This window comes from Castor canadensis, chromosome 11, assembly GCF_047511655.1.
Source record: "Castor canadensis chromosome 11, mCasCan1.hap1v2, whole genome shotgun sequence".
Lineage (NCBI taxonomy): Eukaryota > Metazoa > Chordata > Mammalia > Rodentia > Castoridae > Castor > Castor canadensis.
This window is the reverse complement of record NC_133396.1, coordinates 142183429-142196066: the sequence shown is the minus strand read 5'-3', so window position 1 is coordinate 142196066 and position 12638 is coordinate 142183429. Positions and strand designations below refer to the sequence as shown.

Genomic DNA, 12638 nt, shown 5'->3' with positions numbered 1-12638 from the left:
CCCGTGTCCTCTCCTTCCTCAGCTATCACCTTATTCAATCCAGGGCCTCTTGTACCTATATTATGGCAAGAGCATCTTCAGAGCTCTCTCTGCCTCTAAGCCCACACACTTCAATTCAGTCTTGTGCAGCTGCAGCCCTATGAGATGCCAACCTGGTAGAGTATGGTCACCCAGTCCCAGTTATTTGGGAGGCTGAAGTAGGAGGATCACCTGAGGCCAAGATTTTGAAGCCAGCCTGGGCAACATAGTGAGATCCTGTCTCAAAAGGGGAGGTGGGGTCTGCAGGTGTAGCACAGGGGTAGACCACTTGCCTAGCATGTACAAGGCCCTGGGTTCCATCCCCAGGTTTCAGGCAGAAGGACTCCTAATTAAAGCCATTCAGTAGACAAGAAAAACTAATCCACAGTAGCAGAGGGCATATCCATATTCCTGCGACCAGGAGTGGGGTAGGGGAATTGAATATAAGGAAGCATGAGGGGTCTTTCTGGAGATGAAGAAATGTTTCATACCTTCATTGTGGAATTTGGACATGTGTGCATATATACAATGGGAATGTACATTTATTAAAATTCACCAAACTGTATGCTAAAGTAGGTATTTTATTGCACATAAAATAAACCTGGATAATCTTTATTTTAGTAATACTGGGGTTCGAATCCAGGGTCATTCGCACTTACTAGCCAGGAGCTCTACCACTGAGCAACTCTTCAGCCTTCTCAATAAACTCTGAAAATGTCACACATTGCCTTGGAGGACAGAGCTCAAATTTCGTATCCTACCATAAGTGATGGTACAGCTTCTGCTCTCCCCCGCCCCCCAACAGCATGAAGTACACCGCAGATCTAACACGGACCTAGATGTCCTGCCTTTCCCAGCCCACCTGTTCACTGACGTCACCTCCGAACGCCCCCTCCCCCGCCCCCGCCGAGTGATCATTCTTGTCTTCTCCACTGACCCAAGAGAAAACAACAAAGGAGGTTTTGGGGTGCACTTCTGTATGTCTCCTTCCTTCACTGGGCTGTGTGACGGCGGGACCTGGTCATCTCCATTCCTGAGACCCCCTCCTATCACAGAGCCGCTCATCTTTGTGAAAGCAACCTGGCTAAATCACTGCAGTCCAGTCCAGAGCAGCAGGACAAACGTCGCTCCTCCACCCCTGCAGGGGGCGCTCGGGCAGCCAGCGTCTGTCTCTCTGCTTCTTTCCTTTCCTTTTCTTTGCGAGGTGTCCCAGGCTGATCCGGAAGTGGAGCCTCTCCTGCTTCAGCCCGCAATGCTGGCATTACAGCCCGGAACCCGCACGCCGAGCTTCGTCTCCCGGCGGCGGAGCTCTCCTGCCGCTCCCAGAGGCCCGCGCTCAGGCTCCGCCCCCTCCCGCTAACATCCCTGCTGCCTATTGGGCGAGCGCGGCCGGGGCTGTCCAATGGGGCGAGGCGTTGGTGCGAGGAGCGCCGCCATCTTGGGGCGGCAGGGAGCGCTGGGGTAACTGGGCGGATCGCCGGCTGGGGTCGGCGGCCTTGCCTCCTACTTCCCTCCGCGCTTGGCACGATGCCGCAGTACCAGACCTGGGAGGAGTTCAGCCGCGCGGCCGAGAAGCTCTACCTCGCCGACCCGATGAAGGTAAGGCGCTGGCGGTGCCCGGCCCGGGTCAGGTGTCTCCCTGCGGCTCCGGTTCCGGTTCCGGTTCCCCCCACGCCCGGTGCGAAACGGGGCCCGTCGTTCCCTGGCATGGCGGGGTGGTTCCTCCTTGGGGGTCAGCGGCCGTGGGAGCACCAGGACACTTTCCCCACTCCGCGCCCCGCCGTGAGCGCCGGTGACAACCCCGAGGCGAGCTGCCGCCCCCCGAGGGCCGGTGCTGCTGGAGGCCGCGGTGCGCGCGTGTGCGGTGAGCGCGTGGTCCGGACGGGGAACGCGGAAAGCAGTGGACGAGCGAGCTTCCCAGCTGGGCTCGGGGCTTCCTGTGTGCGATCTCTGGAGATCAGTGGCGAACATGGTGTGTTCCTAAGAGCTACCGGGGCTGGCGGAGTGCACAGTCCCTCCTTAGCGGCCGTCCGGAAGTACCCACGTTGTAAACTAAAATCTTTCCAAATGTACGGGGGGAAATGAAATAAAATTAAAGTAGTAGCTGCAGCCCACCACTGAAGAGAGCTTGTCTAAAACAGACTAGGGAGGGAGGACCGTTCATCTTTTTACCCAGCTATAAAACTGAATCCTGGTGATACCCTGCTGATAGTTTTAGAGTGGTTATTGGGGTGAGGGGACGAGAGAAGGGATGCGTGAGTGGGAAGAGCGTGATCTGCAGTTCTGTTGAGTGCCTTGTATGTGTTGGCCATTTCCCAAATGTGTATGTGATGGGTGTTAAACAGTTAAGTACCAAAAATGGCTTACCTTGTTTCTAAGAGATTAGGCCAAAATAAAAATCCAGGGCTCTGAACGCAAGTCCATTCTGTTTCTACCAGGGCTGAAGAAGAAATTTTGTAAGGACTCTGGACTTTGTTTTCTAAATGCTGTCTTCTGTCCCCAGCACATTTAACCTGATGATCGTGTCCTTTCTTCTTTGCCACTGTTGCCTGCACTGCTCTAATTGGAAATGGCATTTCAGGTGGATCCTATAACTGCTTCTTTGTTGGTGTGTGATGCTTGCCTCGTCCCTCTCTAAGTCCCAGCAGGACTGTCTAAACAGAAATTGAATTCTCCCTCTCCTGCTTAAAAACTGGTTCTTCAGAAGGGGCTGTGGGTCTATCCTGTAATCCCACCTACTCAGGAGGCAGAGACAGGAGGATGACAGGCCAGTCCATGCGAAAGTTAACAGGATGCTATCTGAGAAACAAGCCAGGCGTGGTGGTGTGTGCCTGTGGTCCCAGCTACTCGGGTGGGAGAGGGGAGAGAATCACAGTTGTAGTCCAACCTGGGCAAGGTTAGTGAGAGACCCTATCTGAAAAACAGTAAAAAGCAAAAGGACGTGGGGGTGCGGCTCAATTAGTAGAACACTTACATAGCAAGTGTGAGGCCCTGAGTTCCAGTACCACATTAAAAAAAAATGTTTTAAAAGTTTTTTAGATTAAAAAAACTGCTACTGATCGACTGGCTTACCAGGCAATTGCTGGACTCTCTCCAGATTGACTTTGTGTCTCATCAATTCTACCATCCTCAACTGTAGACTCCGTGAGGCTACAGAGCTAATCAAATACTTGTTCGGAAGGCTTCTCATCCTTTCTCACACCTTCTTCCCTAGAGGAAAAAGCACCTCCTAAAAAAGGTGGCTCTTTCCTTCTAATAAAATTGTTTGTTGTCTCCCTTTAGCATTTTATCTGTAGGTGCCTTTTTAGGGTTTAATTCATTTTGTCTTGGGTTTTGGTAATTTTGGAAGACAAGAATTTTACCACTGAACCACCAGTGCTGCCTTCTAATATTCTGGTTACTTTGCTGGTTGGATTCAGAGTTGGAAAGAGGGTAAGACTCTTGGCTTCTTAGAGACTCAGGCACCTCTTGAGTTACACAGTGGACACTGTCTTACAGCATCACAAAGCCCTGTAGCTGCTCTCTCCCGGGGAGAGCAGTGAGTATTCTTCTCACTGAAAGTTAACACTTCAGGTAGATGCCATGCTTATTATATTTCTAAATTTTAGTCTCTAGAGAAGTCTTTCACTTCGTTAGTTTAATAGGTCAGTAAATGGATTAAATATCCTAACGTAGCTTGACTGTTCTGTATTTCGTATCTTAAGTGTTGGATGAGTATCCTCTCTTCCCTCACCAAGACAAATCTCAAAGACGTGTAACGCTTTGTCCTTTTTTAGCTCCTCCATTCTTAGCAATCTTTAAAACAGGTTGTGGTTTGCAAAAAGTCACTGCTGCCATCGCTATGCTTGCATCCATCATTAAAGCAAAAGGTTGAAAGGGGTCGAGAGTCACTGGGTACTGTCTTACAGGAATATGCTAACTCCTGAATGATGTCTTGGCTGCTTACTGTAGAATACGGAATAGCTTGGCATTCAGTGTTCTAGAGTATGTCAGTGTTTGGAAAAGTCGTTGGTGGAGATTTCTTTTCAAGGTAGAATTCTGCCACTAGGTAATAATGCCTTCATTCTGCCTTCTTGATAAAGACGTGCTTTTATGAACACTGTATCTGAACCTGCCTCCTGAGAGCATGGAAAAAGGGCAGAGTAGGCGCTGGACCGCAGCACTGTTTTCTGAAGAATGGGTTTGGACTTTAGTCATCTCAGCTAACTCGTTTTTCATTCTGTTAATGTCATTCCTCTGTGGCAAGGTGTGCTGATGGATATTCTTTTATGTTTTTCTTTTTTTTTTTTTTTTTTTTTGGCAATGCTAGGGTTTAACTCAGGGCCTCATGCTTACTAGGCAGGTGCTCTACTACTTGAGCCACTCTGCCTGTGATGTATATTCTGAACAGCAAGAGATGCCAAGACACCCCACAGACAACCTGATGTGTTTTGGGACATCTCTGCAAATACAATATGCATTTTTTAAAGACTTTTAAAAAAAAAGTGTAGAAATAGGAATGAGCTAAAATGGCTGAGGTTTTTTGTTTGTTTGTTTTAAAATATCATTTCAGTAGTGATAATATTACAAGTGCCTTCAGATGTTTTAAAAGGATACTTTTTCAGCCCATCTAAAGACATATTTATGAAAGACAGTTTCTATACATGTATTTTGTTTGTTTGTTTGCAGGTACGTGTGGTTCTCAAATATAGGCATGCTGATGGGAATTTATGCATTAAAGTAACAGATGACTCAGTTGTAAGTACACATTTTTATTTGTTACATTTTTTCAGATTTCTGTGGCTTGATCATTTGTTTGAAGTTATTTCATAGCATTTATGCAGATTACCCATTTTATGCTTATTGTACATCTCATTCCAAACTGGAAACCTCATCCTAAAACCTATGTTTACAGACTCTGAAGAAATAATTTATCTTGCTTCATTAGCAGTTGCTCTCTTCAGGGCTGGCAGAGGGGCTCAAGCAGAGAGCACCTCCCTGCTTGAGAGTGAGATCCTGAATTCAAACCCCAGTACCACTAAAAAAAATTGTTCTCTTCAGACCTCAGGCAAGAAGAACTGTGTAAGGGTCCTCTGCATATGAGCCAGCAGAGGTTTCCCTTTTCATGTGTGAGATGTAAAACACTAGTTTACAGTAACTCTCCTTCCTGACCTCCCTCAAGTCCCCTTTATTCCTGTGCCCTGTGTTACCTGCTGTCTGCATTCAGCACTCCACTGACACAGCTCTTGGTGAGATCTCACCAGCAGTGCCTTAATTCTCTGATCCGGTGGTCCCTTCAGCTCATTTTTGGCTTGATCTTGTCACTTTTGATACGAGACTCCTCCTCTCGTGGAAGTTATTATCCCAGTACTGTGGCTCCATTTTGTCTTGACAGTATTTTTCTGTGTTGTTTCTTTCTTGTTCTCCCATGGATACCTTGTTTCCTCAGGATTCAGTCCTTGGTTGTCTTTTCATACCACTGACAGAGCAGTCCATTCTCAAGTCCAGTACTGCCTGTGACTGTGCCTACTTGCAGATTCCTGCGTTTAGCTCCCGCTTTTCCTCTGACTTCTGACTGACCCTGAAGTTGAGTATCCTTGCCTCTCGTACCCCTCAGAGTTAGCCTGTGCGGACTGGAGCTTATCAGCTCCTCTCTGTCTGGCTCTTTGCCATCCAGAAAAAGGCAGAAGAAATAATGGCAGGAAGGACTCCCGCATTTTAAGCAATTGTATGACCCCACCTTGCCAGTATCTAGACCACTTAGTGAGCGTGTGCTGTGTGATCCCTGGCAGTGTTTGCTGTACAGAACAGAACAAGCTCAAGATGTGAAGAAGATCGAGAAATTCCACAGTCAGCTAATGCGCCTGATGGTGGCCAAGGAGTCCCGGGCCGTCACCTCGGCGGAAACGGACTGAACGGTGGACGTGAAGACTGTCGTGTTTAGAGAGTAAATGTCTTGAATTTGAGTAAGTGCTGGGGCAGAACTAAAGGGCTACTTGAAAGCTGAGAGGGTTTGTTTTTGTGCTTAATGTTTGCTTCAGATTGCTAGGAATGTAAGTGCTTTGTTAGAAGGCCTTTGTTTATTTTTGGAAACGGAACAAGATTCATTTTCTCAAACTTTTGACATAATATTTGATGTTGAGCCAAATATATGTGACTTCCGGTGAATTTACGTCAGTAATTTGATAATGAAATACCATCAAAAGCAACTCTTCCTAAAATTCAGTTCATTTCTGTTTAAGAGAAAATTGAACATGACCCTTTTTCTGGATTTTTTGGGGCAAAATGTGTACTATTAACAGCAAATAAATACATCAGCTGTGCACTGTAGGATGCCATATGTGGTAGTACAGTCTCAGTTGTGAATAACAAGTGGGCTTTACTTCAGGCTTTCTGGATTGAACTTTAATTTGAATGTTAGGCATTCGTATTGTCAATTTGTTGAGCAGAACTTACAACCTGGTTTTCAGTAATCAAAAACAAGCAGTTACTGGAATGCATGAACAGAATGACAATGACTCCAATGGACTGAAACCACCATATTCCACAGTATTTCCTATTTCCACCTGTAGTTTCTCAGATGGGCCCAGGATCATTCCTAACACTAAAGTGTTAAGCATGAGTGAGTTCCAGTAAGCCAGAAGTGTGATATCCTTTCATACAGATCCTGTATTTGTACTTTGATTTGACCATCTTAAAGTAATATTCCTAGGTTGCTTCATCAAGTGAAGGTATTACAGTAAAACAGTTTTTGTAGACATTTGTCATGTTGAACATTTTAGCATGGAAAGTTCCATTAGCCTTAAGAATTTTGGCATGTTTCAGGGAGGTCAATAAATAAACTATTACGTAAATATATATTGTTTTTGTTGATACTGTTTTTGTTGAATTTTTAACTTCTCAAGAAGTACTCATTCCTTGACTAGAATCTACAATATTCACTTACTCTCAGTGAACCTAGTGATCCTGAAAGCAAACATTTTTATTATTTTTCTCAGGCCTTTTTTTTTTAAAAAAAAAAAAACCGTATGACTTTCTTTGAGCTAGGTTGTTTTATTGCATGGGGAAAATGCTATGAAATAGTTCATGGGTGTTTTAGCCTCAGATTTCACCAGAACTAATGGGGTTGGGGGGGCTGGCCTTTTTCTTGTGTACAGCTTCTGCTTCCTAGTACTACTTCATAGAGACCACTTGGAACAGAGGGACTAACGTTTGGGTCTTTGAGTCCTCGTAGCTTACAGCAGAATTGTTCAGAGCAGAGGTGCCAAGGCCGACCTCCCAGGTCGCAATCTTACCACCACTATTTCCCATCTGTTCTTAGAGGAGGTACTTCTCTAAGCCCTTGTTTTCCTCTCTGAACATTGAGTGGACAGTGACACCTTCATTGTTGGACCATTAGGAGAATTAAATGGCCTGATCCATTTTAAGATTTTAGCTCAGTGTCTAAAACATAATAAATCTCAGTGCACTGTAGTTATTGTTACTGTGATTGTTGTTGTGATTACTACTTCAGGGGAATCAGTAAGTAACGAGGTCTTTATCACATGATACCTACAGGTAACACCTGCCTTTTCTCCTGAGCTATGCCTCTTACTGGTTGGCAACAAAACAAAATTAAAGACCATATATATAATAAAACACCAAATTGTAGTGTTCTGAATCCTTTTATCAAGTATCTCTGGCTCCTGTAAGCACTTTTCTAGATTTCTTTTAAGCAAAGTGTTCTGTGACGCCATTGATCAAAAGGTCCTCTCTTCAGAGTTCATAGCCCATTGAACTTTGCTGGTAGGCTACATTTGTTCTTCATTCTGAAGTATTGGCTTCTGCCTTCCAGGGATTACCTAGCCTGCCAACTTTGTATCTTAAAAACAAAATCCTTTTGCTACAGTGCTAAGTCATTGATTAGATGCAGTGTTGGCAGCATTTTACAGTTAGTATCATCTGTTACTCCTAGAAAAATCTAACATTGACTCTGATGGTAACAGTTCTGAAAGTGTTCTAAAACTAATTCAAAATGAGTCATTGTGAAAGAAGTTAGTTGCTCAAGAACAATAAGTAGGAGGTCTGTTCCTGCATACTAAAAATGAAAAACCAAATTCTTACATAAAACACAAGAAAAATGCCCTTTTTAGTCTTATAGCTAGAATTTATGTCCTATCCCTCTTTTTTTTCCTTTTGACAGTACTAAGGCTTGAACTCAGGGCTTGCTAAGCAGATGTGAGCCCCTGTTTTACATTTCTTACCATCACTGAGATGACAGGCCTGTACCACCATCCCTCATTTTTCTGTTGAGATAGGGTCTCAGGTACTTTTTGCCAGGCTGGATGGAACCATGATCCTCCCCATCTCAGTCTCCCAAGTAGCTAGGATTGTAGTCATGAGTCACCTGTGCTCGGCTTTCATGCAACTTTCTTACATTAAAGGTACTATCTGGGCTAGTTGTACATAGGATGTGGAAGGCACTTTCCACTGTGGGTCTCCCACTGTAAATGTATGAATGGCTACTGAAGGATTGTGAGAAGAAAACGGTACCAGGTAGATTGGGGCAAAGACTAGAATTTGAAGTACTACTAAACCAGTGTTGAGTCTACCCTTTTTCTCCCTTCTGGAGCCCTGCACAGAGGGAGAACTGGGGTACGGAGAGTACCAGAAGCGCTCCAGGTCTGGCTCGGGGCTAGGATGGGGATTTCTATTAGAGTGCACAATCCTTTTATTTTCCTTTCTGTGTCTTACATCCTACTCTCCAAGCAGTCCCATGGTGGTGGCCTGCAGGAGCCAAACTCCAAAGATAAGGATCTTTCAGTAGAGTTGTGTTTCCAAGGGTGGGTGCCAATCCCCATGCTTTTTTCCTGTCTTCTGTCCATGAGGCCCTGGGTACAAGCACAGTGACAGAAGAGCACAGGTGAGTTAAGCTTCAGTCTTCCTGCCAGAGAGCAATCACAGGGACCTAGAAGGTCCTGGGGAGATCACAAAGAAGAAGGAACTTGTACATAAAGTTACTTATGAATTTCTGGGTTCACCTGCCAAACTACACATGTGTATAGATGTAGCCTTACTCAGCATACCAAAGACTTCAAGAAGTGAGCAGACAGACAGACCACCACCCATAATCTAACAGGATGACAATCTGAAGGTGTTCCAAATACTGTAGATCCAAATAGTACAGTGGAGGTTTTGAATGTCGAACTGACACTAGACCCACAGCCAACAAAAGACAGATAGTAATGTGACTTGTGGTTGCTGGCACAATCAAACTAAAATTCATATCCTCCATAGGGTGTGAAGAAGACAAGAGTTTAATAACAACATGCACAAAACCCATGAGTTGATTTAGAACCAGCCACTGTGTCCAGAAATTGGAAGACAACAGATCGCAGCACCGAGATGTCACAGATGTTGAAATTACCTGAAAAAGACATTAAAGTAACTATTTAAAAAGTGCTTCAACAGGTAATTATGAATGCTTTTCAAAACAATCTCAATAAAGAAATAAATGGTACAAAAATGAATCAAGTGGAAATTTTAGAACTAAAAACAAACCAACAAAATTTAAAGCTCATTGAGTAGACTGTCAGAATGAATGAAGGAGATAACCCAAAACCATGAACAGAGCTTCAGAGCCCTGTTGGACAATAACAGAAGATCCAACATTTGTGCCATCAGTATTTCAGGAAGGAGAAAATACGGTACTGACAGAAAGATGAGGGCGTTGGTGCAGCTCGGTGGTAGAGCGCTTGTCTGCCATGCTCAGGCCCTGGGTTCAGTCCTCAGCACTGAAAAAAAAAAAAAAAAAACGCAAAACAAAGCATTTGAAGAATTATTTTGTGAAAACCCTCTGGGATTGAAGAAGCTCTAATTCATACCTAAATACATGGTAATGAAGCAGGTGAAAATTAGCCATTTTGTGAGCAGCCAGAGGAAAACAACACACCACTTATGGGAAGTAGTGATTCTCATCTGAAATCACAGAAGCAGTCATTCCTAAGACAACAAGAGAAGAGGAGCATGAAGGGTAGTTACTTCCATCATCATGTAAAAAGAGGCTCTGCAGCAAGTCCCTCCAGCAGAAGGGAAATGACAAGGGGAATTGAAACACTCCAGAAAAAGTAACAACAGAAACGATAACCATCTGGATTAAAGCAGTAGACTTCTGGAGTTCCTAAAGTACGTTTAAGTCCTGAATAAACGGAATAGCTCAGTGGTAGAGCACTTCTGCAAGAAAACCAAAAACACTGACATGAATAACAAAGGCAAAAGGTAAAGGGATGTGTTGTAAGTTTTCCACATTTCACCTGAAGTGGTAAAATTCTTCCCAGTAGACTGGAATTCTGAGTATGGAAATAAATTTTTTTAACCGTGGAGGCTGGGAACGTGGCTCAACTGGTAGAGCACAAGGCTCTGAGTTCAAACTCCAGCACACATCAGCCCCAACACACACACACATAAAATCAATATTTAAAATGAAATTAAAATAGGTTTTTAGGAAGAGTTTTTCCTGAAAAGCATCGACTGCTTGCTTGGACCCACAAGTTAACTGAAAGCAGGATACAAGCTTGGCACCCAGCCTCCACGTTACATCTGTCTCCTTTACTGAGGTCCTGCAATCACTTTGGGTTCCAAAATGATCAACGGCATCTTTATGAGGAGGAACTGAAACTACCCCCAAGGGAAGGAACACAGAACCTTGAAGGACAGACCACCCAAATGAGGACAATTACCTAGAATGGTGAGGCCACACCCTGGAGCAGGAGTAAGCATCTCGTGGGAACCAGGTTGCTCCTCTCAAGTGATGACAGCAATAACTTCTCCAAAACTCCTTCCTTCTCGGTACCTGGACTGAGATAAGGAGCAGACTACACTTCTTTCCAGGACTGTTTATACATACTTCTCCCACTGTTCTGACTTCTTTAAACCTCAGAGCTCTTGTCTGTGCCCCAGTAATGGGCTAGAATGCATACCCATCCCACATGATGCTCTGCCCTCCACCACTACTCTGTGTGAGATGGTGTTGGGCTGAGTGACCAGATAGCCCTGGCTGCCTCCACCTCCATCCTCCTGTCTCAGCCTCCTGAGTGCTGGGACTACAGATGTACACTGCCACACATGGTTCCAAAATGTTTCTTAACCTGTCTCATGTTTCCTTATGATTCTATTTGTATTGTGCATTTTTCATGTAAATGTTTTCTTTGTGTGTGTGTGTGTGTGTGTGTGTGTGTGTGTGTGTGTGTGTGTTGCAGTACTGGGGTTTGAACTCGGCCTCATGCTATACCAGTGCTCTCCCACTTGAACCACACCACCAGCCATTTTTTGTGTTGGATATTTTGGAGCTAGGGTCTCAAACTGTTTTCCTGGACTGACCTCAAACCTCAAACCTCCTGCTCCTTGCCCCCTCAGGAACTTGGATTAGCAGGAATAACCAGCCGGTGGCTTGTTTTGTAATGTTAGAAAGATTTTATATTGCCCAGCTGGCTTGAACTTGTGTTCCCAAGAGCTGGAATTACAGATGCCTGCTATTATACCATTCAAGGCTTGTGCTCCTGGGAAATCAGGAAAGGTCGTCCACCTTTTGTTCGAAATGTCCCCCACTCATTTTTCATACCTGGTGTGTTAGCTTTCTGTTGAACTATCAAGTACTCCCAGATAATCAACTTAAAAAAGGTTTTGGCTTTCAGTTTTAGAGGTCTCAGTCCATGGTCAGTTGGCCTGGTCGGTTTGGGCCTCTGGTGGTACATGATGGAGGATATAGCAGAACAAAATTACTCACTTAGTGGCCACAGAAGTAAAAGAGGAAGAGAAACGGGGCACACTCACAGTGAATACTTCCTACTGGGGATACTTCCGACTGGGCCCACCCTGTTAAGGGTTCCACGTCCTGGGTGGGACCAAGTTTTTAACACATGCACGTTTGGGGGACCACAAGATTGAAACTATAGCATCTGAAAAGTACAAGTTTATATAGAGGAACAACTTTTGTTCTATTTTTTATTACTGTTCTACAGGTCATACTATACTCATTCTTTTACTCTTTGGACTTTTAGTAGCTTTTGACCAAAAGGGAAAATTTGTTTAAATTTTGCCCTGCTGAGTTGAACTCTGACCTATTTGTTTCTGGACTGCCTCTGTGTAAGTTGTACTTAGAGATATTTTGCAGTGTTAGATTTCACTCTGGATGGAAGATAACCAGGGAAGGGTATGCAGACCAGGAGTGAAGCTTCCATCTGGGGGCAGGCTTGTTTCTATGTTTGAAAAGCCTTTAGATAGGGCATCCTATCCACAGGTACTGCATAGGCAAAGGCTTGAAGGTGGGAATGAACTGAATGTGATTGTTGGTCAGAAACTCATTTAAATGGAGTTCTTGATGAGCCGCGAGGTTGGAGGCCCAGGGTGGGGTGTGTGTGGCTTGGCGATTTCATCCTGAAGTGTGTGCAACGGGCCCTGCCTGACTTCGTAGCCTGATGATGAGGATGCCGTGGCAGAAGCACCACCCGAGGCTGTTGGCGGGGACCAGGGTGCTAGTCGGGCCACGCAGGTGAGGGCAGGTGTGCTAATCCGCGGGTGGGAGATGAGCCAGAAACCCAGGGTCGTAGTGACCGCGATCCAGGCCCGGCCTCTCCCAGACCCGAGGCGCCCGCGCGGACTGC

General features: G+C 45.0%; 1 protein-coding gene across 4 annotated transcripts in view; it reads left to right on the top strand.

The window, feature by feature from the left end:
- Positions 1-955: 955 nt before the first annotated feature.
- LOC109695257 (signal recognition particle 9 kDa protein) overlaps positions 956-12638 on the top strand; it is a 25938-nt gene continuing 14255 nt past the window's right edge. For 2 of the 4 annotated variants that reach the window (XM_074048860.1, XM_074048861.1), the window contains exons 1-3: positions 978-1617; positions 4687-4755; positions 5790-5963. In XM_074048860.1, the coding sequence (XP_073904961.1) occupies positions 1546-1617; positions 4687-4755; positions 5790-5912 (264 nt within the window). In that variant the 5' untranslated portion in view covers positions 978-1545 and the 3' untranslated portion in view covers positions 5913-5963. Of the gene's footprint in view, positions 1618-4686; positions 4756-5446; positions 5964-9273; positions 11128-12638 lie in introns of those variants that run through there. The other 2 variants (XM_074048859.1, XM_074048857.1) reach the window with 2 other exon arrangements.